At 37.9% G+C, this 26,934-nt stretch overlaps 2 protein-coding genes across 2 annotated transcripts in view; one reads left to right on the top strand and one right to left on the bottom strand.

The window, feature by feature from the left end:
- Positions 1-1,315: 1,315 nt before the first annotated feature.
- On the bottom strand, positions 1,316-14,103 carry LOC148353916 (carbonyl reductase [NADPH] 1-like). Its single transcript, XM_088351582.1, has 7 exons — positions 13,973-14,103; positions 11,739-11,853; positions 11,493-11,662; positions 6,396-6,503; positions 4,880-5,088; positions 1,885-1,938; positions 1,316-1,824 (listed from the first exon to the last, which is right to left on the bottom strand). The coding sequence occupies exons 2-7, from the start codon at positions 11,849-11,851 to the stop codon at positions 1,651-1,653; spliced, it is 828 nt and encodes a 275-aa protein (XP_088207708.1). The 5' UTR covers positions 11,852-11,853; positions 13,973-14,103; the 3' UTR covers positions 1,316-1,650.
- Positions 14,104-17,694: 3,591 nt separating this feature from the next.
- Positions 17,695-26,934, top strand: part of LOC148353915 (multimerin-2-like) — a 31,332-nt gene continuing 22,092 nt past the window's right edge. The window contains exons 1-5 of the mRNA XM_088351922.1: positions 17,695-17,841; positions 19,040-19,271; positions 23,521-23,643; positions 23,844-23,950; positions 25,850-25,936. Coding sequence (XP_088208048.1) covers positions 17,835-17,841; positions 19,040-19,271; positions 23,521-23,643; positions 23,844-23,950; positions 25,850-25,936 — 556 coding nt within the window. The 5' untranslated portion in view covers positions 17,695-17,834. The remainder of the gene's footprint in view (positions 17,842-19,039; positions 19,272-23,520; positions 23,644-23,843; positions 23,951-25,849; positions 25,937-26,934) is intronic.

Raw genomic sequence — 26,934 nt, 5'->3', positions numbered from 1 at the left:
AGTGTTTATTGTCATATGCACAGTAAAGAACCCCGTTTCCCTGTTCAATAAAATTCTTACTTTGCTGTCCACACGGTTGCCAGCCAAAAAAATAAAATGGAAACTAAGAAATGTTTGGCATTTATTGAATCCCAAGACTTTTACCTTCCGAATGATATTTGGAACGATGCATTTGAGTGATTGGTGACATTGTACAGACACTGTTTCCGTACATTTCTGAGACACGTATTTGCTTCTTTGCAAGCTTTCGGAATGTTAAGGGGGTAATAAGTTTAACTGAACTATCTGACTGTTTTGTCGACGTTCCTATTGTAGCGCCTTATAATCCGGTGAGCCTTATGTATGGAAAATATAGGACCAAAAACTATTTTTTGGGGGTGCGCCCTATAACCCGGTGCGCGTTATAGTGCGGAAAATACGGTACATCAAATTCGTAATAAGTATTGCTAATTTGATTTTATTTTTTAAAGAGAAAAGAAAAACATTAGTACTTAGTCAAACATTTGTTGTACTCCTGACAGATTTTGCTCACTTAAGTATTAATTTATTTGTTTTTCGAGAAAAACAAGATAAGTGTAGTAACTTGAAAAAAGGTCAAGTATAGTCAAATACAAAATTATAGCAACATTTTAAACAAAATAAACAACCTGTATTACCTCCTAAGCCATTGTGACCACAAATAATAATAAAAATGTATACCGTACAGCAGTGTTTTTCAACCAGTGTGCCGGGGCACACTAGTGTGCCGTGAGACCTTGTCTAGTGTGCCGCTGGAATTTGCCCAATTTTATCTTTCCAAAAAATCTGGCCATTATTCAGTATTTTTGCTATCTTCAGACGAGGAACTGTAATAGTCATCCATGTTAGTAAGTGGCAGAAGATTTTTATTTACTAATTATCTGCTCATGAGGTAGCACAGTACATTTAATAACTTAATTTGTTTAACAAAGCAGTTTAAGATTCCACTGTAAAAAAAAACATAAATAAAGCACATCATTCTATTTTATTTTAAGTATTATTTTCTACTTTTTATATACTACTTACCTACTTATGAGGTAGTACAGTGAAATATTTGGCATAACTTCAATTTCAAACATTTTTGACAGACGGTGTGCCTCGGAATTTGTTTATAAATAAAAGTGTACCTTGGTTCAAAAGGGGTTGAAAAACTCTGCCGTCCACTACTGTCAATTTAAGCAACATAATGATTTGGGCTTTAAAAAACTTGAAACTGGGGCTAGGGATTAATTTTTAAACATTTTTGACGTGCAGTGTGCCTTTTTTTAATGAAAAAAAAAATGCCTTGGCTCAAAACTTTCATCTTAATGACCACGTTTAATGTTTTCTGTAAAGACTTACAGGGATGAAATACTTGCAATAACCACTAAGTGTCTCTCAATTCAATATACAAAACATGAAGGTTTTGGTCTATAAATCTTTGAAAATTCATCAAATGTCATACTTAAAAAGCAGTTTTGATTAGAATACAGATGTTAGGACTTGTAAAAACGTAATTTTCTCCTTCAGTAAACAATTACACCAGAACCACTCATTTGAATGCCAAATCATTGCATTCAAATTTAAGAGATTAGGATTATCACATTTCATATCCAGTCTCCAGGATGAAAGAGGCAACCCAGCAGACTTCATTCACCAGGTCTGAACCGTCTTGTCTGAAACGAACTTTCCGTGAGGCTCTTTGGCACCGGGGGGAAGCAAAGCCAAGTAGACGGGTGTCTCGGCACCCTCCTCCGGAGATTTGGGGGCTTTAGGGCCCGCCATGTCGGTGCGCACCCAGCCAGGACAGCACGCGTTCACCAGGATCTGAAAACAATAATCTCTCAATATCCTGCATATTAATAAAGAACGATGACTGCGCTATACCTGATCATTTGGTCTCTCTTTGGACAGACGTCTGGCATGGATCATTGAGAGAGTCTGAAAGAGAAAAGCAAAATAGCATAGTATTGTATACAGAAGACTCTTGTCCAAACTCAGCTTTTTGCCATGATTTACTTTTGTTCACGCCATGTATTTTATTGCTTTTTCACTACCCGTAGTTATCCCATATCCAAGTTTCTTAAAACCCATGCTGTCTCTTATCACTTCCTACAGGTGTCCATACAATTGTATTCATACTGCACAATTGGTGACATGTAACTGTATATTTTTGTCAAGATTTTCATTTCCCATTTGTTAACAAAAAACAATTTTATGCATGAAGATTTTGATACCTACAAACCAATATTTCTGTTGAAACTAAATATTTAATTTCAACTTTACATGTTTCCAAACCCCATTTTTTTTATTCCACTTCTTTTATCCAAGCAAATGTTTTTGACAGTGAGCTACTGATTTTTCTCGTTTCCTTATCATTGGCTTTGTATATGCATCCAAATGCTTTAATCCCTACATGTTTTAGCCCACTTTCTTAACAAAGGCCAGCACTCTATACCCGAAGGTGGGCAAACTTTGAGTCGCAGGCCATCCATCCATCTCTTATCTGCACCGCTTATCCTCAGTAGGGTCGCGGGGGTGCAGGAGCCCATCACAGTCATCTTGGGGCAGTCGCAGGGCACACAGGGACAGACAACTCAATCGCTCATTCACACCAAGGAACAATTTGAACCGGCCAATTAACCTGACATGACATGGAATGTGGGAAGAAACCAGAAGGCCCGGAGGAAACCCACGCAAGCACGGGGAGAACATGCAAACTCCACGTGGAGTGGCTGCGGTAGCTGGACTTGAACCCTGAACTTCTGCACCGTACCGCCTTGAGTCGCAGGTTAAAAAATAAGGGAAAAAGGGCCGGGAGGATTTTTTTTTTAGCGATAGAGCCTTGAAACAGATACCTCGGCAATACATGAAAAAATAAAGACAATGTAGTCTTAGCAAATTTTTCTCATATTGTCACTGTTATTTCAGAAAGTTATTTCTGTTTCTGGGCATTTAACAACATTTTTTTGCATTTTTTTTGCACAGTACATTCAGGCAAAAATTTTAAAAAATGACATTGTAAATATGGATGAGTCTTTTTAGAATAGCAACGATATGCATACAAAAACATGAATGCAAACATTTCCAATTACATGTTGTTTCTTTGTTTGTCTATAAACAAACCATTTATTCAAATTGGTTTTGAAACGGAAGATAAACGTTGCAGAAAATGGTAAAACATGGTATAGAAACGTTCATAAATGAAGCAAAGTCAAAAATGATGCCGCTATTTTAAGCACTAAATTTGACAGTGTGCGTGAACACACTCAGAATATAAGTCCGCTAGTTCAGAAGTTGTTTTTTTAAACAGACATTTTGATTAATAAACAGGGATCAGAATGGAGATTTTCATTTTCAGCTGAAATAGCCAGGGTCCAGGGCGGAGCCCGGTGAGGGACTCAGGGGGGCGAAGCCCCCCTGAAGTCAACAGCATTTATCTTATTTGCTATGTGAAAATTGCACTAGAATGAATTAAATCCAACAAAACAGAAACCATGTATTATATATATATATATATATATATATATATATACATATATATACATATATATATATATATAAATTAAAAAAATAATAATATATTGACATTAAAAGCATTTGTAATATTGAACATGATCATGATGATACAAAATAATATATTTTAATCATGTTTATAACAAATTTTAAATTTTGTTTATCCTGTTCTAAATATTGTATAAACACAAAAGATAAAATCATTTCATAAATAAATAGATTTATAAATACCTCAGATTGGGATTTTCTGTCACACAGGGGAACCAGTGGTTGACTGCTGCTAGTATTTGAAGTGGAAGGATTTGAAACGGCCAATAATGTTGAACCGGTGGCTGCCGATTTTAAATGCGGATCCGAGTGCATAATTTGATCGCCGGCAAGCTATTTTTGCTTTGTGCTTGTTCATTTTAGCATGATCGATCAGTGCCACACAACCTCGCGTACCATAATTGATCAGATCGACACAGTATAGACACTTTGCTTTCCCTGGAACATCACACTTTGCTATGAACTGGCTCAAAGTTTCTGTAACTTCCTCGATCTTTGCGCCGATTTTAACATTTACTGTGACAGTCTTCTCCAGCCATGACCACTTAAATTTATTCTTGATTCCTTTATCAATCTCGGAGACAAAAGCCTCGTCTTCTTTTCTTAGTATTTTCATATTTACTTTTTCAAACACTCATTTCACCGTTTGAAAAGACCGGAAGGAGGGCCATGTTTGAGAAAGCCAATTCTCTGAACAAAAGCTCCGCTGATTGGTTATCAGCGAACCTATCGACCAATGGTCTAAATGCTAACTTGGGGTGATGAAACAGTCACGTATCATACCTCACCCCCCCAAAATACTTTCTCATCGAATTTAGACGATTTACGGGAATGACCTTTGGGGTTCAAAAACAGCGGAAATCCGCGGATCCGCGGAAAATTCTGATCCCTGAATAAAATAAATACAAGACAAAAATAGCAAGTAAAGAAAATGTAGCCAGCTATTTGAATATTGGTGACAATGGGAGAAGAGTGAAACCACATAAAAATATTTTTATTTTAGTTCAATTTTATACATATCATCATTTTTAACATTTTTCTTTGGCAGGCTGGATTCAAAAGCCTGATTGGCCCACGGGCAGTACTTTGCCCACTCCTGGATTTAGACACTCGTGTCACTTTGAGCTTTATTCATTTAATACAAATTCCACATCTAGTTATCAAAATGTGACACATTATTTCATCCAAATTCTAAATTTGCCCTCAATATTTCACAGGGTGTCAAATACATGAGCGCTATTTTTTCACATTTTACCTGCCTTAAGTGAAGCACTTTTGAGTGCCCCCAAATGCTTTCATATGCGAACAGTTTTCTTACCGTCACGCCAATCTTGGAGACGCCGTAGGCGGTGTCGGGCCATCCCCCCTGCTTGTGTTGATCGGTCTGGGCGAGCTCCACGAAGCGTTTCATGAGCGCCGTCAGCTCCTCTTCGCTAATGTCTTCGCTGCGGAATCGCTTCTGCAATTCCTCGCTGCACTTGTTCAGGCTGCGCACGCTCACGAAACTCGAAACATTCACCACGCGGCCTGGAAAAAATAGCAGACACTCTGTGCAGCCTATGTCATCACCAAATCACCACAGGATGCGTACGCATTGTTGACCAAAAACAGCGGGAGTATCGGTGCGAGTTTGAATAGAGCGAGAGAAGACTTGTATGTCGAGTTAGGTTTTAAATTCACAATTTACCGAAACAACATGCCCAGCCATTCTGTATATGGCTGCACAAATCACAATTTTAACACAATATTTTTGCAATTCCCAGAAAAAACAACAACATTAATAACATTATCATTAATGTTTATTATATACTACGTATATTTTTTTACTATATATATCTAATAACAATACGGTATTCTATCAATATGTCAATTCTTCTAAAGTTGAACTTGTGTGTGAACTAAACATGAACTGGTCATCTGAGCCACATTTTCATCCATTTAACTTGCTGTCAAAAAAAGGTGTTTTACTCGTTACTTGCCCGATTATAGACCGGTGTTGTGTGCAGGGTTGGGTAGGGTTACCTTAACTGGATTACTTTCAATTACGTTTGGATTACTCCAATACCAAATATGCTAATAAAAGACAAAAGAAACTAAATATGAATAAAATTACTACATTTTGTGCAGGCTTGGGGAGTAACGGAATACATGGAACGGCAAAAAGGATGTTGGCAAGCTGTTTGGATTTATTTTCATTTTGTTTCTGTTGCATTTTATGTTAGTTTTGCTGGAGATCAGAGAGATCAAAGCCAGGAGAGAAAGCTTACCACGTGTTGTGAGTCATCATTTTATTCATATTTAGTTTCTTTTGTCTTTTATTAGCATTTTTGGTATTGGAGTAATCCAAAAGTAATTGAAAGTAATCCAGTTAAAGTAACCCTACCCAACCCTGGTTGTATGTGACGCGAAAAAGTCATACACAAAATCTCCACAAAGTGTCTTTCACAATTTTTGTGTATTAGCGAATAAAAGAACATTTTTTGGTTGATTTTCATCACTAAAATAAAGTCAGTATCTTGCTGCTTGCACATACTTTGTGCTTATTTGAGATGTTACTATTTAGGGTCCACAATCTTAAAAAAACCGACATGAATTCCGCTGCTTTGCCTCAACAATGCGCATGCAACTTGCCTCCGTCACACATGTTTACAAACATTGAAAAGGGCCTTATAAGACAGACGCTTTGCATGACCAAAAGGTCTTAAAGGCAGCACTAGGTCATAGATGAGCAACACGTAAGGTGAAGATTTAAAACAAATCAATGATGTGGAATGAAATGTTGACTCATGAATCAAGTGGGAAACATGCGGTGAGTGGAGTGAGTGTGTTGCTACCTCCTGCTTTAATGAGCGGCAGAAAATGGCTCAACATGTCCTGTGTGGCAAAGTAGTTGGTCCGCAACGTCACTTCGGCTTGCTTGGGAAATGGCGTTGTATCGGCTCCTAAGCACAGAAGATATTAAAGGGTTAAAAAATATTGTGAAAAAGCATTTTGTGTTTGATGATGGATTAAGTGTCATTTCAGAAAGAATGTGTCAAAATCTAAGAAATGCCCCATCCACAAGAAAATCTTATTTTCCAGACAAATAATCATTCCCAAAAAACGGTATCATTAATATAAGTAAACAGTTAAATGATAAGAATAATTATTCACAATGAATTCAGAGTTGTTGAAGTCCAAATCCAAAATTGTTTAACTTCTCAACAGAAGATATTTTTGCATTTCTTTAATCGTAATCAAACTGGTTAATCGTTATAGGTTTAAACTTTAGTAGACACTCAAAATAAGGAGAGAAGCCATCAATGGATTTTGACCTTGCAAGGACCGGAAGAGCAGCTTTAAGTCATTGGAATTACATTATTTCCTAAAGCGCTTCCCTTGAGCCCGTCTATCCATTATCTGAACCGCTCATCCTCAGTAGGGTCGCGGGGAGGCTGGAGCCCATCCCAGCCATCTTAAACAGTGGGCATGGGACACCCTGAACTGGTTGCTAGCTGGTAGCATGGCACACTGAGAAAGACAACTCACTGCTCGGGACAATCTGGACCAGCCAATTAACCTGACATGAATGTTTTTGAAATGTGGGAGAAAACCCACGCAAGCGTGGGGAGAACATGCAAACTCCACACAGGAAGGTTTGATCCCATGACCTCAGAAATGTGCCACACACGCGCTAACTACCGCGCTGGATGGATGGATGGAGATGTTTGAGTATTTTTTTTGTCTCCTCTCTAAAGTTATTGTTGCTGTTGTTTTTTTTGCTTTGCCTGAATAAAATTCCTCACACAAAATATTACGAAATATACAAAAAAAAAAAAACCTAAGGAATTGCCCAAAAATGTGATTTTTATATACACATATATCATATGTCATCAATTGGTCAAATTTAACAAATGAACCGATTTTTCAAATAACCATTGATTACATCTTTACTTTGAAGTAAACATATACTTGATACTCCATAACTGATTTGAAATTCAATGAAAACAACCAAAGTTTGGGGGACTTTTTACTTGAATAAAGCGCACATTAACTACTATGGGGTGTCCTTTTGCGATCAAAGGAAAAATCATGGTACAGTATTTGGTGTTTGTCATCTGTAAGAAGTCGACAAGCGACTATAGGTTTGCGTTTACACCAGCAAAAACTGCAACGAGCAACCAGGAGTGTAGTTGGCCACAATGTGCCATTGAAGTCTAAATAAGATTCTAAACTACAACCTTCTAGATGTGTTGCTAAAAACGAAATATTAAAATCTAACTGGAGCTGGTTTCCTGCCCTCCACACAATTACAAAAAGTGAATTTAAGTTGCCCTTTGAATCTACTACGGACAAGAGCATGAGGACCTGCATAACAAGTTTCATGAAGTGCAATTTTCAGTTGAACAAATCAAAGTTTACGAATCCCCTAACCGCCTGGGTCATAAGCGCACAACTTCCTGTGATATGAATCCGTTATGAAGTGGGAGTCATATATGTTAAATTAGACAATGTGTTCCAAAGCACCGCAACACAGAATAAAACATTAAAACAATAAAACAGCATATAGTAAGTACTAGAGGTCGAGGTAAGCTCTTAAGAATGGCCCGAACCGTCAAGTGTCAATCATTAACGCGGGCTTGGCCAGGCTTCAGTCTTGCTGTTTGATTTTATTTTTTTAATTAGTGACTTCTTGTCCTGCGATAAAAACAGCCTGTCCCGTGGTTTAAGGTCCGTTGTGTGCTCAGATTGTCCTCCAAATATCCAAACTTAGAGAAGGTCATTTAGCCCCGGAGGTCGGCAACGTAATAGTGGACCAACTCTGTGGGCCTCTGTCAGAAGATACGGACGCTGCCCTACTTACGAACAAGTTACGGACGATCGTTCGTAAGTCGAATTTGTCCGTAAGTTGCTCCAGTGCTATATTTTGTATGGAATGTATGTTTAAGGCTTGTATAAGTAACCTGTATTGTTTTGAAACTGAAAAAGAAACGTTTAATGAAATATCATGCTCCATAACGTTACAAAGCAGGCTGAATGATAAAGAAAAGTAGTGAAAAACAAAGTTTCACATGAGGCGTTGACATTCTGTCGTCTGTGAAGCCATTTGAGACTCCTTGTGATTAAAGGCTATACAAATAAACATAACTTGACTTGAATTTGAAGATAAAGTTATTTATACCATTTTCTCAACCGCATCAAGCTTTCTTATTCCACTTCAAAAGAAAAAGCACACCTCTTCTTTACACTTTACACCAACCATATTGAATGGATGCAAGAGATATTAAAAAATAGAAAGGACAAAGTTCTTAGCGTGCTAGAGCTACAGTGCAGTGTGTAAACACAAGAACTTGGAAGTAGACGCTGGATTTATTCTTCAGGGTGGATGGTGGGTGACCTCTCACAGCGCCACGCGGCGGAAAGAAACACTACAGCACTGTACTATACTCGGAAAAAGGTGCACACAATACAAAATCTAACTTACAGCGATGTCCGGATATTTTTCGACATCCCGAAAAAAATAGTTGTATCTACCGTTTTGCGTTTGTCGAATGTTCGTAAGAAGGGGAGCGTCTGTAAGCCGGCGTACCATAACGCTCTGTGGAGCGGTGAAGTGTCTGGAGAGATATGCAATGCAGTCAGCAAATTTCCTGGCGGGTCTGACGCTTCAAAAAGATGCTTTGGTCCTCACTGCACAGTTTATGGATTAGCACTACCCGTCTTTGCGCTTGCTATCGTCGAATAGTTCAATGGCTTTAAAAGTTTCTAAAGATTCTAACCAGCGGGGCCACGGGACTGGTGGATCGCCAGGCAGGGCAAAGAACGAAGGAAGGGGCGAGAGTGGAAGCCTCATCCTTGTCGCCAATGTTATGTTCAATAAGGCACTTGGAAATCGGCTGTGTGCTCACTGACGTTTCTTTATCCTAACTAATATGCTTTTCAGCAATGTCACGCCGCAGTACGGTTATCCTGTGGCTGTATTTTCATGCCACACACTCTTCTTGTGGTTCCTTTTCTTTGTCCAACAGTGCCCGCCTGCAAAAATCACTCCTCCTCCACCCGAGTCCTCATAAATAATATGAGAAATTTCAGGTTTGCTCCAATCTCAGTCCCTCAAATCAAGTTAATTGGTTGGGGTTAGAATTTAATACCCACGGGAATAAATAAATAAATAGGTAAAGGAAAACTGTCATTTTATGGATAGATAGATAGATACTTTATTCATCCCCGAAGGGAAATTCACATTTCCAGCAGCATCCCTGAGCTGAGAACAGTACAATAATAAAGCCAAAAGAATACAATATACAAATACCCAGTGTGACGTGCAAATGCCCACTGTAGCTACACAGAATACATATTGCAGTAAGATTCGGTAATATCCAATGTAGGTGGTGTGGTTTAATGTGGGCCTTTACTCTGCCGGGTGGAGTTAAAGAGCCTCATGGCATGAGGATATATATATATATATATATATATATACCTTTAGTGCAATGTTCCCTCTAATTTTCCACGGGTCAGAGCGTTCACACAAAGTCGGTGAGCAACGCTTGAAACAACAGTGAGCAACCATAATCACAAGTGTGGCAAGATAATCAATTATCTAACATGTCCAAAACTTGACATCAAGTTACATTTTGCTGAGTTTCTGGCAATGCAAAATTGTTTTTCTCTTTTGAATGAATTGACTCATGTACTATTGCAAAGGTTGTACGGCCTACAAACGTCGCTTGTTCTTACAATTCTTTCACAAGATATCCATTTCTTTTTATTTCCCGATATATTTTGTCGCATAATATTAAAAGTTTGGGGGGCTTATTTAGTCGGTTGTTTTTTAGTGGAAGTACAATGTTGGCAACAAGATTCACTTGATATACTTGGAAATTATTTGAATGCAACACAAACTTTTTCTTCTTTTTTCCGTTTTTTTTTCTACTTTTTTTTTTAATTCCTTTAAAAAAAGTCTTATTGTGTTTATTTTTTCCGAGCTGCTACTTTTTTTCTTTTTGTTCTCTATTTACTTTTTTCCTACGTTTCTTTCTTTTTTTTTTCTGTCTTTTTTTCTAAACTTTTCCTTCTTTTTTTCTCTTCCTTTTGTTTCTTTTTTTCTCAGCTTATCACTACTTTTTCATTTTGGTATTTTTTTTTCTTTTTTGTTCTATTCCCCCCTTCTTTTAAGTTATTTTGTGCATAATTTTACATAATATTTGGTCATGTTGGGATTAAAGAAGCAAAAACAACCTGAAGAGCCGTTTAGGACCCGAAAGAGCTGGTTCATTTTAGTGTGCCGAGCCGAAGAAGCCGGTTCTCGACAAACTCTACTAACTTTACTCAACTTCGTTCTAATTCGACTCGACTTCAAAATACCGCATTTAGGACACAACGTCAGGGGAACCCGTGTATTTTTACCTTCATGCACTGTAACTTTGACTTGAGTCGCTTCTTAATTAGTAATTAATTAGATTAATTAGATTTTCTTGTGCGCTGAGAATGTGCGAGCAGTGCGCAATTGCGCACGCACGAAGCTTGGAGGGAACGCTGCTTTGGTGTTATGTGACTTGAAAATCTTATTCTTACTCATTGTCCCTATCGTCTGCTGGTTAGGGCCGTATTCTTTAATAAAGGTATGATGTGTTACTTCTTCATATGTCTTTATTATTTCAAGCCTTGTTTCCATTGTTATCATCTTCCTACTACTCCTGCTAGCATCAGCTCTGATGCATTGTTACACGTACAATGCTTAAATGCGGCACGGCATTGTTGTCATCTACAGCCCCAGGAGGCAAAAATGAGTAACTACCTCATTTACACTGTGGGTGAAGCTAAGACTCTTTTAAAAAAACAAGTCGCCAACACGTTTTTACTTCTTTGAAAGGAAGTAGCAGCAATCAGTCTCACCCGCACTGTGTTGAACCTTTCCTTCACAACAAATACGGCAGCTGAATCGGTGTTACCTTTAAATGCGATGCCGGCATTATTAACGAGCACGTCCACGCCGCCATATTTTTCTTTAAAGAAGTCCGCAGCCCTCGTGATGCTTCCAATGTCATCGATGTCCAACTGGTGGAAGTTGACCTTCAATCCCTCGGCGCTCAGAGACGCTATGGTCTCCTTACCGCGTCCCCTGTCAATAGAGAAAAAACTGTCATGAATGTTTCTTGTTGTGGATATGGTCCGTGTCAGCGGCTGAAAAGACTTACTCGTCTCTGGCCGTTAGGTAGACGTCACCCTGGAACTTCTTGCACAGGTCCTGCACGATGGCCTTGCCGATGCCTTTGTTACCACCCGTTACTATGGCGACCTTGCTGGACATGGCTATGAGGGTAGAGTTCAAATGAGGACATGTACAATACAAGCAATCATGAATAACTGCAATCTGACTGCCCTTTGGACAGGAAATTCAATTGTTTGTTTAGTGTAAGGAAAGTGAGAGCCTCCCGGTGGTTAAAAAATTATCAAACAAATTCTGATATAAACGTGCGTGTCTCAAAATACTCATAGTTCGAGAAACTTGCATTTTATATGACCTGAGCTAATTGTCCGCCATCTTGCAGCTAAGTGTACCATCAAAGCCCCTAAATCCTTTTTTGGTTTTCTTTTTTCTCATTTTTTTCTTTCTTTCGTCACTTTCCTTTTACTTTTTTCTTCTTTCCGTGTAAAAGGTAGGACAAAAAAATGAGAAAAGAAAACATGTTGTGTTTCGGTCACTTCGAGTCTCCGTAAGTTGTGTCCTTCCTTTAGCTATTTAGCACTCATGTTCAGTTGCACCACGTAATACAATAACATCTAGAGTTCAAATAATAAACAGTCCCTTTAATGTACAGAGATCATATATCTTTTTCACGGGTAAATTAAGCACTTTTCTGGGACTTTCAAAGCCATTTTTCCAATTTCTCCAGTACCATTAAAATAATAAATCCAATATGACTCGTGTATTTTGCAGAGCCACAAATATATCTGCGATTTACACATGAAATTTTTAAATTTTGCATGTGCATTTATCAAGACATATTTTTTAGACCTTGAGAAAATCGCAAATATTATTGTATTTGAGACAAATCTATCCCCATTTAAGTGTTGGGTAGAATAGACAGTAATATGTAGTTTACATTTTCAGTTGCAAGTTTTTCCCATTACAAATTACAAGAAAACTACCCTAATTTTTTGCATGGCCCATATTAAAACGTACATAATTGATGTGTAATCCTTGCACTAATACACATTCTATAGTGCCCTGTTTTAGGTGTAGCATTCACCTGTCATCTTGGGCACGACGCCTAGATGGTGATGTTGCTTCATACAGTAGGAGAATACCATACAATTTAAGGGAAGCAGAAATGCATGGCAAAGCAAAGCACCCAGAGAGCAGTGTTTGTGTCAGTTTTAAGCAGACTTGTTAAGAAACATGGCAACATTTTCAAGCATTTAGAAGCACTTCACCCAAAGTCCTAGCACTTTTCAGTCTTAGAAAACTCAACATTAAAATTCAACTATTTTCAAGGATCTCAAGCATCCATACAAACCCTGAATGTAATGATACCCATGGAAATTATAGATTCGTTTCTTACAGGTCTATTGGGGTTTATATTTATTCTTGATAGGGGTTTATTCCTACAGTTTTAGCCCTTTTTTGTATAGCAATTTTAAAATATATATGTTTGAGAACAGAGAAACTTTTATAAGAGGTTTTCTTGAGGAAAACCAAATTTGGCCCCACCTCATCCAGACCCAAGTTCCAGTGGCCCCCGAGTACCGTAATTGGAGTTTGAGACCCCTGGTTTAATGGGTTGCAGTGACTTTCCCTCAATTTACACGACTAAGGCACTCTTTTGGTGTTTATTACCACCATTATTTTATACTAACAGTATCAGTAGATGTATTTATCTAGTTAAAATTCCACTCAAGTGCAACAAAATATCACTTATTTAGCGAAACGGGGCATCTTTTTTTCTGACATGATTGAAAATCAAGCAAGAAACCACACAAATCTGGATGCACGATTAAACTTATAAAATTATATTGACATGTAGCACGCTAGATAACAACATTTAACAAGAAAAAAAATAATGGCCAAAATAAAAATATTTGATCAAAACTAGAGTCATGTCATATTTTGCTGAGTCATGATGATATGCTTTTCTTTGTTTCACCAGAAAAAAAAAACGATCATAATAGCATACAGACAAGATGCAGTATTTTTATTGTTTTTATGTTTGATTTTAAACGCGCGCATGTTTCAAGTTGATCCTAAGTGTTGACATGAAACTATTCAACCAATCAGCACGTTTACTTCACATTACTGTACCCCAAAACTAACGAGGACATTTGTTACAAAAGGTATACTTCTTAGGATGTTTTTCAAAAACATGCAAATGCAAACTTTTTGCAGATTGTATTTAGTGAGGTCGCAGAAAATGTAAAGAATGTTTCTTACTTGTGATTGTTGTTGTCGAGTTGATCAGAAGAGAAAACACACCGCTGGAATTAGACAAGAGAGCACAAAGACCTCCATGCGTTGTGCGCAGCTGCAGTGCGCAAACCCGGAACAAATGTCTACATCATGCATCTATTTTTTTCCGGAAAAAAAGCCCGATAACTTTATATACACATAGAAAGACCTGTATTAAACATCATGTTTGCTGATACATGCGTAATGTATAATTTTACATAACAGTGGTTAATTTTGCTCAAGGTTTACATTTGTTGAAGGAATGCTGTTTGAGAATATTATAGGAACGTGCTGCCACCTGCTGATCAGACGCATAAAACTCAGGTTTGGCTTTGTTAAATTTTGGGCAGGCTTGGGGCATAACGGAATACATGGAACGGCAAAAATGATGTTGGAAAGCTGTTTGGATTTATTTTCATTTTGTTTCTGTCGCATTTTATGTTAGTTTTGCCGGAGATCAAAGAGATCAAAACCAGGAGAGAAAGCTTACCACGTGTTGTGAGTCATAATTTTATTCATATTTAGTTTATTTTGTCTTTTATTAGCGTATTTGGTATTGGAGTAATCCAAAGGTAATTGAAAGTAATCAAGTTAAAGTAACCCTACCCAACCCTGGCTAAATCCCGACTCAAAGCTATTTGGACACAATATACGTTGGCCTGGAGGGGGATGGGCGCCACCAGGCTGTACTTGCCCAAGACACACCTCAGATAATGGTGCTCCTACGACCCTCGTGGTTAAGGGATTTAACCAATCAACCGTTGTACGAAGACAAACAGTGGCAGCAATTGAGTTGTTAGCAGTGGTGTGTTGTCAGGGCCAGCAAGGCCTTCTCTGCTGGCCTAAAAAATATCTGAATCAAGTGATATTTATTATATATTTTGTCCATGAATACTTATTAAAGAATTAAAAATGGTCAGTCAGCAACCTAGGATTGTGGAGGCACAGTTACTTGTGGTGTGTCTTGGGCAGGTGCAGCCTAGTGGCGCTCATCCCTCTCCAGGCCAACAATTGTTTTCTCCCAGGCTCGAACAGGGCGCCCTTCGCATATTAGGCGAATGTGCTAACCACTGCATATTATTCCAGAAATACTACAAAACACAACTACAGTAACACTTCAAAAATACTACACATATATTGCAAAAATATATGATGGAAATACTACAAATACTATTTACTAAGTACATAATAGGTTAAAATAGTTTTTTAAGCAGGTTTTTATACAGGTTCGAGAGCGTTCTCGATTCGGCCCGGTGCTGTGGACTGCTTTGCCCACTGAGATTTAATCTGCAACCTCAGTGGAACTGTTGAAATCTAGGCTTAAAACACACTTCTATTCTATAGCTTATAAATGACCTATATTTCACGTTGACAATACGTGTGTATTATTTGTTATTGTAACATCCATTGCAGCGTGGTCATCCTGGAAGGGGGATTACTTCATGTGCGGTCCCTTCTCAAAGTTTCTTCATTTACCTCATATTGAGTTTTTCCTTGCCCTCATATAGGTTATAGATCAGGGGATGGTGTAATAATAGTCTGTAGTTGCAATAATCTGTGGTCCGTGCAGCCCTTTGAGACTCCTTGTGATTAGGGATATACAAATAAACATGACTTGACTTAATTTGACAAACACATTTTATCCATTTCTTGTTGCCATGATCAGAAATCTACCGGGAGTCCCTCAAAATCAGTTCTACAGGCTCTGAGGCATAAAATAAGTGGGTCTTGGTTAAGCCAATCACATTTCAAGTTGGTGAGCCAGCGTCTTCTAAAAGGCGTAGCTAAACATCAGTAGTTTCACAAACTATGATTGACTAAGGAGAGGGTCACAACAAAACCAAGAAGTACACATTCCTGTGTCCATTGCTTCTGTTAAACTGACTTTTCAGCCCTACATCAGATAAAAACGTATGCAAGAAATCCGACATGGCAGGCTCGACTTTCAGCACCAGCTTCGATGGGGATGGAAAATTATTTTTGTTGGAACTAAAACGCACAGAAAATCTGTACGACAGAGTAAATAAATCTTCTTGGGGAAAGAAAGGCGGATGGATTTATGCACAAATAAAAAATGATTTATGGTGTGTAAAAAGTGGCTATTTTCCTAAACAATATTGCAATTTTGTGAGTTTGTTATCACATATACAGTACTGTATTTTATTATCTATATAGTTCTCATATGGAAACGAAATATAATAAATCCACTACTGTATATGTGATGGAATTTGTTCTTTGGTCATTTTCAAACACTTAAGTCAGCGGTCTTTTTCTTTTTTTTTTTTCTTTTTTTTTACAGCTCTTGTTGAGGTTCATAGCCTTTGAGTTCAGGCCTTGGCTGCAACAATCCTCGGAAGCGACACACACACAAACACACATGCTCACTCTTTGTGGAAAAGTCATCTCACTTGAACACTTCCTCCTCCTCTTTGCTTTAGTCAGCATAACTGGGACAAGAATCTTTGATCACATTACCCCAATTTTAGCTGACCTGCACTGGCTCCCTGTCAGTTTAAAATGTGATTTCAAGTTTCTGTTGGTATTGTACAATATTTTGCATGGACTTGGCCCCTCATTCCTTAATGATTTAATTCCTCGCTATAGTAATGCACCACGCCTTCGCTTTGAAAACGCTGGTTTACTAGTGATCCCAAGAGGCAAGAAGAAATCTGCTGGTTTGAGAGCGTTCTTCGTTTGGGCCCTGGTGCTGTGGTATGCTTTGCCCCTAAGATTAGAACAGCAACCTCAGTGAAAGTGTTCAAATTTAGCCTTAAAACACACTTATACTCAATAGCTTATGAATGATGCTGACCTCAGAAAGCTGTCAATTGGAAATTCTGTTATTAACTATATTTCATGTTGATGCCCTTTGTGTCTTGTCTGTTGTTCCCTTTGCAATATCTATAGCAACCTAGTAATCCTTGAAGGGGGATTACCTCATGTGCGGAACCTTCTCAGTGTTTCTTCATTTTCCTTATGCTTAGGTGTTTGAGTTTTTCCTTGCCCTCCTATAGGTTTTAGATCAGGGGATGGTGTAATGGCAATCCGTGGAGGCCTTTATGACTTTCATCGATTAAGGGCAATACAGATAAACATGGCTCGACTTGACATGCAGCACAGTCATACATATTTAAGAACAAGAATAAATTCATTGATAGCAATATAGTGGATATATTTACAAAGAGATTAGATCGGGTGCACCAGGATAAATATGCAATAAAAAGTTAAAGAAAAAATAAGATAAGAAAGAATGTTTGGATAAATAGGCAAAAATATTGACAATCGAGTGCTTGGAGACTGGCCTAAATTGTAAGTGGATCAGAACAATAGTGCAATGACATCTAGAAGCAATATATTTCCCAAAATAACTCCAAAAATATGATTTGAATAACCATTTTTCTATACATAAGAACGATTTAAGGTGGTGATAGCCCTGAGAAATAAACTGTCTGTGAGACGGTTAGTCCTTCTTTTAAGGGACCTATAGCGTCTGCCCGAGGGCACAATCACTGTCATTTTTTGAATATTTTCCCACGGTGATTTGAAAATATTTTGGAACACTTAACCGTCTTTTATAATTTGTGCTGATTTGTAATTTTATTATTTCCTTTTTTTTAGGGTTCATTGACATGGATGGGTTTTTAACAAGAATCTCTCAACGTCATCTGTATATCCATTGGCAGAGACAGGAAGTGGCCCTGTGGGTTTGTGGCGTCCTTATCGCAGCACAGGAAGAGGCAAGGAAATGCCTCGAAGGATCCGGTGACGGCTTCCAGTAGCTTAGGGCCTCAGGACCAGGTCTTGGGCCAAGTCCAGCAGCTGATGATCGCAATGTCACCAGAATGTGATGTCACGTGAGTGGACTGACCTGTTTCATTTAACTGCAGCCTCTTCTTATTTTTATGAAGAAATTGTTATCAACCAAAATCAATAAAGTATTCTCTATCTATTATTTTCTATTTTCCCTTTCTTTTTCAAAAAATGTGTCTTTCTGAATAATGTTTTTTTTCTACATTTTGGAATATTTTTGTTTTTTGACGTGTATTTATTCATGAATAGTTTTTAAAAGAATCAGTGCTTTTTTTCTTTTTCGTAAGAATGAAGTTGTTTGCTCTGAAAGATTAAAGAATAAAAAATAAAAACAACAACAATCAGAAAAAATATATTTGATCACAAAGAAACAGAAAAATACCATATATTACATCTCATTTTGTTTATTACTTATTTTATACTGTTATTCTCAATTGTCTTAACTGTGGTATTGTATCTTGAAATATTTTTGCACCATCAGTATGGACTCTATTAATTTCCTTTTAAATTGAATGATTTATTCTATTCTATTCTATTCTATTCTATTCTATTCTATTCTATTCTATTCTATTCTATTCTATTCTATTCTATTCTATTTTTGTGTTAAAAGAACAGAGTGTATTAGTTTGCGCCTCCTACTCGTAAAAAAACTTCATTCATAAATATTTTGGATTTGAATGAAAAGCAAGAATACCTGAACCATCATATATACATGTGGTTTTAATATGTGTAGGTTAAGAAAACTGTATTTATTTTACATAAGGTGGCTCACCCATGGGAAGCTGACATGATTGTCCGCCATCTTACTGTTCAGTGTGCCCCATAAAACCAAAAACCTTATGAAAGACTTAGCAAAAAAATGAGAAGAAAATTGTTTTGATATGGTCTATTTGAGTCTCCGTACTTTGCAGTCCTCCTTGTGCTTTGCGGCACTAATTTCCGGTATCCCAACAGCAACATTCAGTGGTCAAATATTACAGAGTCCCTCACATTGTAATACGTTTCTCCAACACAAAACAGTATGTGAAAAAAATTATTGTCTACTTTCATCCTACTCTCAAATCTCAGATAACTAAGAACTAAATCTCATTTGTAATGTTTAACGTTAAAAGTAAAACATCAAACCTTAACACTAGTTCCTGATTAGTTTTCATTTGATGTCACTTGCCGCAAAGGAAGAATGTGGGCCCCACCAATCCCTCTTCTTCAACCTCCCTCTCCACCCCCTTCATCCTCCCTCAGATTTTAAAAGCAAGCGGCGGGCGCTTGAGCCCCCAGTCACGATGACAGTCAAGGTTCTGCTGGTGCTTCTGTCCTTTCTGCTGAGCACTCATGGGGACTTGAGGGCCCGAGACCCCGAAGTGGAGCAGGAGGAGGACGAGGGGGAAGACTGGCTGGGGAGCGAGGGTGTCATCGGCACCACCGAGGAGACCCCACTTATGCAGGACGGTGGAAACTACCCAGCCAGGAGTGGGTGAGTACATGACATCTGCAACAGGAACTTGTATTTGTTTTTTCAATTATTGCCTCTGATTTTGTATCCCTTGTCTGACATACACAGAATTATTTCTCCAAGCTTTGGGTACTCTTCAGCTGGAGGGCCGATCTGTAATTTTTCCCTTGGCCTACTGATTTACAAATTAGACCAGGGGAAACTCACTTTTGCTCAAGGGCCACATGGCAGAAAAAAACACTCTTACAGGAGTTGGACTATTAAATTAATGGGATAAAAAGGTGTGCGTTAGCTGTAGGGCTTAGGATCTTTTGGAAGCTCAACATTTGATGTCAATTCAGGGGTGTAGTTTTTGATTACAAAACATTTATTGATGCTTTTTCTTTCATTTTTTTCCTTCACTAAAATTTGTTCTCTTGTAGTGTTTATTAATGGTGCATTTTTTCATAAAAGCAAAACTACAACTAAAGTCATCTCCACTACAGTTCATGTAACTCAGGGATACTAATGCATACTGGAAAGTCAAAGCTTGTTTTCTTTCTTGTGCTGCTCTCATTGTCTCGCTGATTCTGATTCTATCCAATGGCAGGCCTGATCAGGACCTGGGGCTATATGTTTGACATCTCTAACTTGGATGCTACCTGCTGAAAAACTTGACCAAAAGTTGTGTTAACATTGTGCATTGGTTTCCTTTTCTGGTACCTTTGAGTTTAAGTAATTTGTCGGGCTTCATTTCGACAAGAAGTGCTCTAGTATCATCCTGTTACATTTTTTACCATTAAGCTATAGCAACATTCATTTATTTAAATAAATTGTCTCCATTGTCATGGATATGGTGGTATGCAATGAAATTAAACATGGCACTCAGGTGTAACCATGTCATGAAAACTTTAAAGAGATAAATAAGATTAAAGACAGGATAAATGGGCAAAAATATTTACAACATAGTGCTTAGAGACTGGCCTACGTTATAATAACAGAGCATTTAAAGAAGTGCATCATAACAATAGTGTAATAAATGGTAGTGCAATGACATTTAGAAGGAATAAAATGTCCCAAATAAGTCACAAAATATATATGTTTCACAGTAATAGATGGAAACACAGTTGTCTGATCATAAATATTGCTTTATTTCCAAAATATTGTATTCGTTCTGCAATGCTTAGCAAATAACGGAAGACTGTATTTAAAAAAAAGGGTTAGCTGTCAAACCTATTGCTGTTTATTTGGCTTCCTCTTCTGTATTTTGCACACCCCTCCAGCAACCCCCCAAAACGGAGGAGAATTGGAAAATCTTTAGCAGAGTGATGCTTATGTACAGTGTTTTTCCTTTTGATGTCGTAAAGTATGATGGTAGGCGATGCTTCATCTCTGCCATGTGTTCACATTCCAAGCGTGTGGCGCCTCCACTACGAGCAAGCAGGAAGTCTTTGCGTGTTTTGACTGCCAGCATGTTGTTCATGTCTGCCACCCACAGACGTTTTACGAGCCCTCTCCTGATATTAGTCGGACCCGCCCGCCCCACACCAGGTCTCGAATAATTCCTCCCTGGTTTGTTGTTGGATTCCCCACCGAACTTGATGTCGAAGTTTGACACCTTTGTATTTATTCGTTGTATGTGTTGGAAACAGTGTTGGATGCCTCGCAGTGTCTCGATTCGCAACCCTTATTCTTACCTTTTTGCAACTACATTAAAGTGTCGCTCTCGATTATACTTTTAAAATTCACTGACGATTTTATTTTTGATCAGTTTTAAACTTAGCGGGCGCCTACTCAAAACAATTCAGATGCAAACATCCAAAAGTCTCTTTTCCATAACGCCCTGTTTAATGGGCGTCTACCCCATCTACACTAGAACAAATAAACGAAAAGCAGTTAATATATGTGGAGTTTTTCGACTCTTGCAGAGTTTTTTTCTGAAATAGAAGCTTTGGGTTTCACATGGTCATCAAGTTTCCAAAACGACTTTCGGTCCTGGTTGGGGTTATTTGAAGGAGGGCTGTCTCACTTGTGTTGACGTGCGCGTCACTTTGTGTCAGGTGTTCAAACTAAATAGTAGGATTGGATGACGCTGCGATTCACGAGCCCCGCAGTGGAATTGTTCCCTCGTCGAAGGAAACCCCCAAGGACCCCCTTCAATACCATGAAACAGCCCTGGGGGTCTTTGACCAAAAAAAACGTCCATTAGCGCTCTTACAAACACACATGCACACAATTCATGTTTGACTCCGCCTCAGTGACGCTAGTGAAAATGTTTTTTGTGTGTGTGTCTGTTACATAGGGCCTCACAGGCAGAGGTCAAAAGCTCCCTCAGGACTTTTTGACCCCTTGATACACGTTAACAGGTGGCGTTCGTGTGTCAGGGCATCTCAAAGATGCAAGAGAAAACACCAGGAAACGAATGAAATGAATCAAATCCACTTGCTTCTCAATTTTAGCTTGCATTTCATAACTTACTGCTTGAATTTGGTTGTCATCAAAAATGTTAGTTATCTAGTTCACTTTAAATCAGTCGTCTTCTCAATTATTTTGGATTCAGGTTGATTTTAATGAAGAACGGTTGCTTGTGTTTCCACATGAGTTCTAATCTCTATTTATTGTGATATGATTCCCTCTTGTTGACATTGATTGTGATTTTGATCATGGTTTTTTTCTCTGTTCCTTTAGCTTCTCATTGTTCTGATCTTGTGATATGTTGGATTTGATCCAGATCACTTCTGATTCACATCAATTCCCATGCAAATGCATTGCGGTCGAGATCACTTCTAACCCAACTTTGTTCACATTGGTTATAAATCCTAGTACAGATAATTTGGAATTAATATTGCTGCTTATCCACACAAGCTATGCTCTTTGTTGCTTGTTTTTCCGATTCATTCCCTTTCCCATTGATTCCAATTGAAGAGAAAAAAAACGCTAAAGTTGAGCAGTTCCGCTTAGATTTTTACAAACAGAAATAGAATATTCGGCCAACCAGTTTAGGGTGTGCCCATGGACTCCAGCACCCCCACAACCATAGTCAGGATAAGCGATGTGGATAATAGAAAAATATTCAGGACAATGTGTGGTAAAGAACAAGGTTTTATGGTCTCACAAATGAAGAGTCAAAATGACTGACAATCACTTTTATACAATAAGGGAAGGCTATAAAAAATACTAAACTTTAGAGGTAGTGGGAAACTTTGCCTGAGAAGTATGGCTAAAACTCAAGGTTTTCTTAACTGTGAAACTGATAACACAATTTGAAACAATGTAGAGACTGAATAACCACAGTGCATATGCATATATCACATAGACAGTTGATTATATCAAGAAGTAAATAATTACACTCAAACATATAAGTAGTTATGAAGGGCATTAATTAGGATTAAATAAGCGAAGGGGATGATTGAGATAATGAAAGCTTATAACTCATACAATTGTGACTGTTTATGCAGTGTCACAATTCAGTATTACTGCATGATCCAGGTCCCCATTCAACCAAAGTAGCAACTACTTTAAGTGGAAGGGGAGAGATTAATTTGCATGTTCGTTTGAGGTACCAGTCAACACAAGAAAGAAGACTCACAATGAAAAATTGTCCCTTTCCGTGTCTACATGATATAGGTGGACACGTTTTGATGCTGAGTCAGTATTAGGCCTCACAATGTTCTTTTCCAATATATTCTTTTTGTGTATTTCATGCGTTGCTTTCCCTTCCTTCCGAATGGTTGACACCCACTGAAGAGGGGGGGGATTCTGATTTTGAGATGGGAAATTGGCTCCTAAATAGTCTTTGCATGCCACCAACATTTGTAAACATGGGAATTTTCCTGCTTTCCTGGTAATGTTTGCAAATATTACACTTTGAATTATGTTTGACAGTAAATCGACTCCACTCAAACAAGTTTAAACAGTAGTTAAATTGTGGGATTGTAATGCCCCCACCCCAACAGGAAGTGCAGGAAACAATGGAGGAATAAAAGTCCAAACGTGGTATGAGGTCATGTTTTCCTTTCAGTGGTTTATCCACAGACATCAGGAAGATGTGATCACAGAGAAAAATATGGATTGTGGACCTTAAAGCTGTTCAAACAATCAAGAACACAGGCAAAGCATTTAGATTGGAGCGTGATCACCTTGGCCAGGAAGTTTCAACCTAATCTTTGTTTGGTTCAGGTTCTCAAACAAGATGAGCTGGAATAATAAAATAATATAGATAATACCGTTAATGATGTGAAAAGTTTGCTCAGCGTACAGGAAATGAGGTGCATGCGTGTGCCCTTTGCAGGAACTGGTGTGCATTTGTGCAGAAGCGGGTGGTGACCATGGCAGTGGCGTGTGGCACCGAAAAATACACCATCAAGTCCCAAAGTCCCTGTCCTAGCAGAACTCCGGACTGCCATTTGGTCATGTAAGAAAACCTTGACAACATTGCTGTTTTCATACATTCTCTACATTTTTGCCCAAATATGGCTTGTTGTCTTTTGTTTGTATGACACATGACTGCTATGGATTCTGCTTTGCATAGCACCCGCCTGCTCAAATATCTGCTTTCTTCTACTTTATACTGCAATACACAGTGAAGTACAAAGTGCCCGTCCATGTTTGCAGGTACAAACTGTCCACGCGGCCACTTTACAGGCAGAAGAAGAAGGTGACCACAGCGCTTTTGTGGAGATGTTGTCCAGGTCACGGAGGAGACAACTGTGACTACGCTGGTAAGCCAGGTCTTGCAGCACTGTGTCCTTATTGTCATGTTTTGTGTTTCCTTACTGTCTGAATTCAAAATCATATGCAAATTATTTTTGTATTTTTTTAACCATTAGAAGAGTTACCAATTGAAATATAACATATACCGTTTATTTTCAATTTGTTTTTGAATAACGGCAAAAAAATAAATAAAAATCACATTTGGGGCGATTTCCTAGTTTACTTTGTATATTTCGTTTTTTTGTGGGGGATTTTATTCAGGCACAGCAAAAAACATCAAACAATAATTTGAGAGAGGAGACAACAAAATACTTGCACTCAAGCATCTCCATCCATCCATTTTCTGTGCCGCTTGTTCTCAGTCAGGTCGCGGGGCCTGGATCCCCTCCCAGCCAACTTCAAGCAGTGGGTTGAGAACGTCCTAAACTGGTTCCCAGCCAGTAGTAGGGCTCTTTTCAATTTGTTTTGTTCATTTTTATTATTGAAAACAAGAAATACTTCATTTACAGTACTGTTATTTCTTGGAGCCTCTTTAACCAGTCAGTTTTCCCTTGAATGTCTATCATGGCCTATACCGGTTGTTCTCAAAACATATACCATTGGGGGTACATGAGGTCCTTCTGGGGGTATGTGAGATTTTAAGAAAAATTACCGGTAGCTAAATTTTTAGGTTTATCTCAAATGTTGCCTACTTTAAATATGTTTTCATTTTGTAAAAAAATATATCATTTGGCTGTTTTTCATATTTTAGTTAAAATTTTATTAAATTGAATTTTAAAGTAAGAAAAATATTTAAAATTAACACATTTTCTGCCAACCTTTATAGACTTTGAAGTATTTTCACTGCACTATTTTCACCTCGTTTTTAGAGAAAAAAAAACAGATTTATAAGAAAATATTGTTGACATTTTAATGCTACTGACAATAAAGACCATCTTGAATAATAAATTCTGATGCACTTATAACGTAGTTGTGTCTCCAAGCACTACCTTGTAAATATGATCGCCTATTTATCCTCACGTTGTTTTTATTCTATTTATCTCTCTTTAGCCTTTATTACTTGTTTATCCTGAAGTGCTACGTTTAATATAGTTTCAAACAATGTTAACTATGGTAAAAAAAAATCTTTAAACCAATTCTAATTCTAGACGATTTCACTCATAAAATGTTATTATTTGATTTTATTGTCCTTTCAAGTTTATTACGTTTTTAGCCATAAGTAGATTTTCACTTGTTTTATTTGAAGCATTTTATCATCCGGTTCCAAAACCTTTGAAAAAGCATTCTTTTTTTGTTTTGTTTTATAATAAACCCAACCCAAAATGGATTATGCTATTTAGGAATAATTGGCAAGAAAAAAAAGATTGCATATGGGGTCTGTCACAAAAAGAAAAGAAAAACAAAAGTTGAAAATCCCTGGCCTACACTATTCCCAGGGCCCAAGAACATATTTGTGATTGTAATTCAAGACACTTTAGACACAAGCATAATGTCAAAGCCCCAAAGGAATGACGACATTTTTCGAAGAACTGATCATGTTGACATTTATGTTGTTACTTAGAATGTGTGTGTGAGCGAGTTTGCATTTGAGTGTGTTTGCCTTTCAGTCAGGCTAAAAAATAAACGTCTATTAACACAACACGTTTTTTCCACTGAGATCTATACTTCTTCTTCTGTTGTCCCCAACTCTGGTCTATTTTAAAAAATTCTAAACTTGCTTTGTGGGAAAGGATCAAGTCTGGCATCCTGAAAAAGGGACAGACGTAAATAAGGGCACTTCCTGTCAGCTCTTTATTCGGTACATACCTATTTGGTGGTGTTTGTGCTTCCATAGCTTGACTCCTGGGAAAATGCTGCATTTTTTCTAATGTTCACATTTCCAAAAATGAAAAACTTGTCTTTGACAGTCGCTGATGGACGGACCGACTCTACAAGTTCAGTGCCGACTGGAGGATCCTACGCCCGGATTGCGCATGGAAGCCTCCACAGTGCCGGTACTGTTACATAAAATTATGATACAATGGTCGCCTGTTAATGTCAGGGCACATATCGACAAACACGGGACTGGTCGCCACTGTAACAAGTGTTGACAAAATATGGACTGTTTCTCCGTTTATTTCAGTAGACGAGAGGTGGCCAAACTTATTGAGTTGTGGGCCGCATATTACTGAAAAAATGTGCATAGGGACTGGCACGGAGGAAAAAAGGGCTGCTTGATGTATTTAATTTTTATGTATATGCCGTTATTGACTCTTAAATCTAATACCTCAGCAATAAAGAGAAACTAGATAACACAAGCCAATACATATTTTCTCGTTTCCATTTACCAGCACACATTATATTTCATTGTCTATTTGTTTATAACCCTTTCATCTAATTGCTTTGAAACATTTAAAACATACAATTAAATATAATCATTTACAAATAAAAAATTTAATTGAGAGTAATCGCAAAGTAACATCTCCCTTTTTTAAGCACTAAATTGGATCATTTGCCTTGAAAACTCAATGCAATAGAGCTACTTCAGTAAAGTTTTATTGCATAAAACTTATTATTGATATTGATAAATAAAATAGATTTTTGTAAAAGGTTGTACAGAAAAATGTAGCCTGCTATTCAAATTTTGGCCATGAGCACGATGAAAAATATCGTTTTAAGGGGGGGGTACGCAAATGGACACAGGCTAAATCTAGCTGAGTGCAATCATATTGCTTATAACAGCGACTTTAATTCTAAATGAAATAACATTGGGATTGACGTTTCCTCAAATGGTCTCTGGTCGATAAAATGCCGTCAGCAGATACAGTTACAGTGGCTTTGGTAACATCCAGTGGCTATATTTAAAACTGCAGGTTGTTTGAAGAAAAGCAGCTTTTTTTTTTCTTATGCTTTTCTCTGCATCATCTCGCGATGTGGATTAATCATTTAGCAAGCCTAAACTGGCCCACGGGCCTTATTTTGCTGATCCCTGCAGTAGACAAATATATGAGGA

The sequence above is a fragment of the Urocampus carinirostris genome, chromosome 13 (genome assembly GCF_059441175.1).
Source record: "Urocampus carinirostris isolate Australia breed hairy pipefish chromosome 13, RoL_Ucar_1.0, whole genome shotgun sequence".
In the NCBI taxonomy this organism is placed as follows: domain Eukaryota; kingdom Metazoa; phylum Chordata; class Actinopteri; order Syngnathiformes; family Syngnathidae; genus Urocampus; species Urocampus carinirostris.
Note: the sequence above shows the minus strand (reverse complement) of the source record. Positions and strands in the feature narration are given on the sequence as shown.

Coding starts and splice junctions, on each gene's coding strand:
- LOC148353916 (XM_088351582.1), bottom strand. CDS start 11,851: ATGTCCAGCAAGGTCGCCATAGTAACGGGTGGTAACAAAGGCATCGGC. Junction 1,939..4,879: donor TCTCCAAGATTGGCGTGACG/GTAAGAAAACTG, acceptor TTTCTCTTTCAG/ACTCTCTCAATGATCCATGC. Junction 1,825..1,884: donor AAGAGAGACCAAATGATCAG/GTATAGCGCAGT, acceptor TATTGTTTTCAG/ATCCTGGTGAACGCGTGCTG.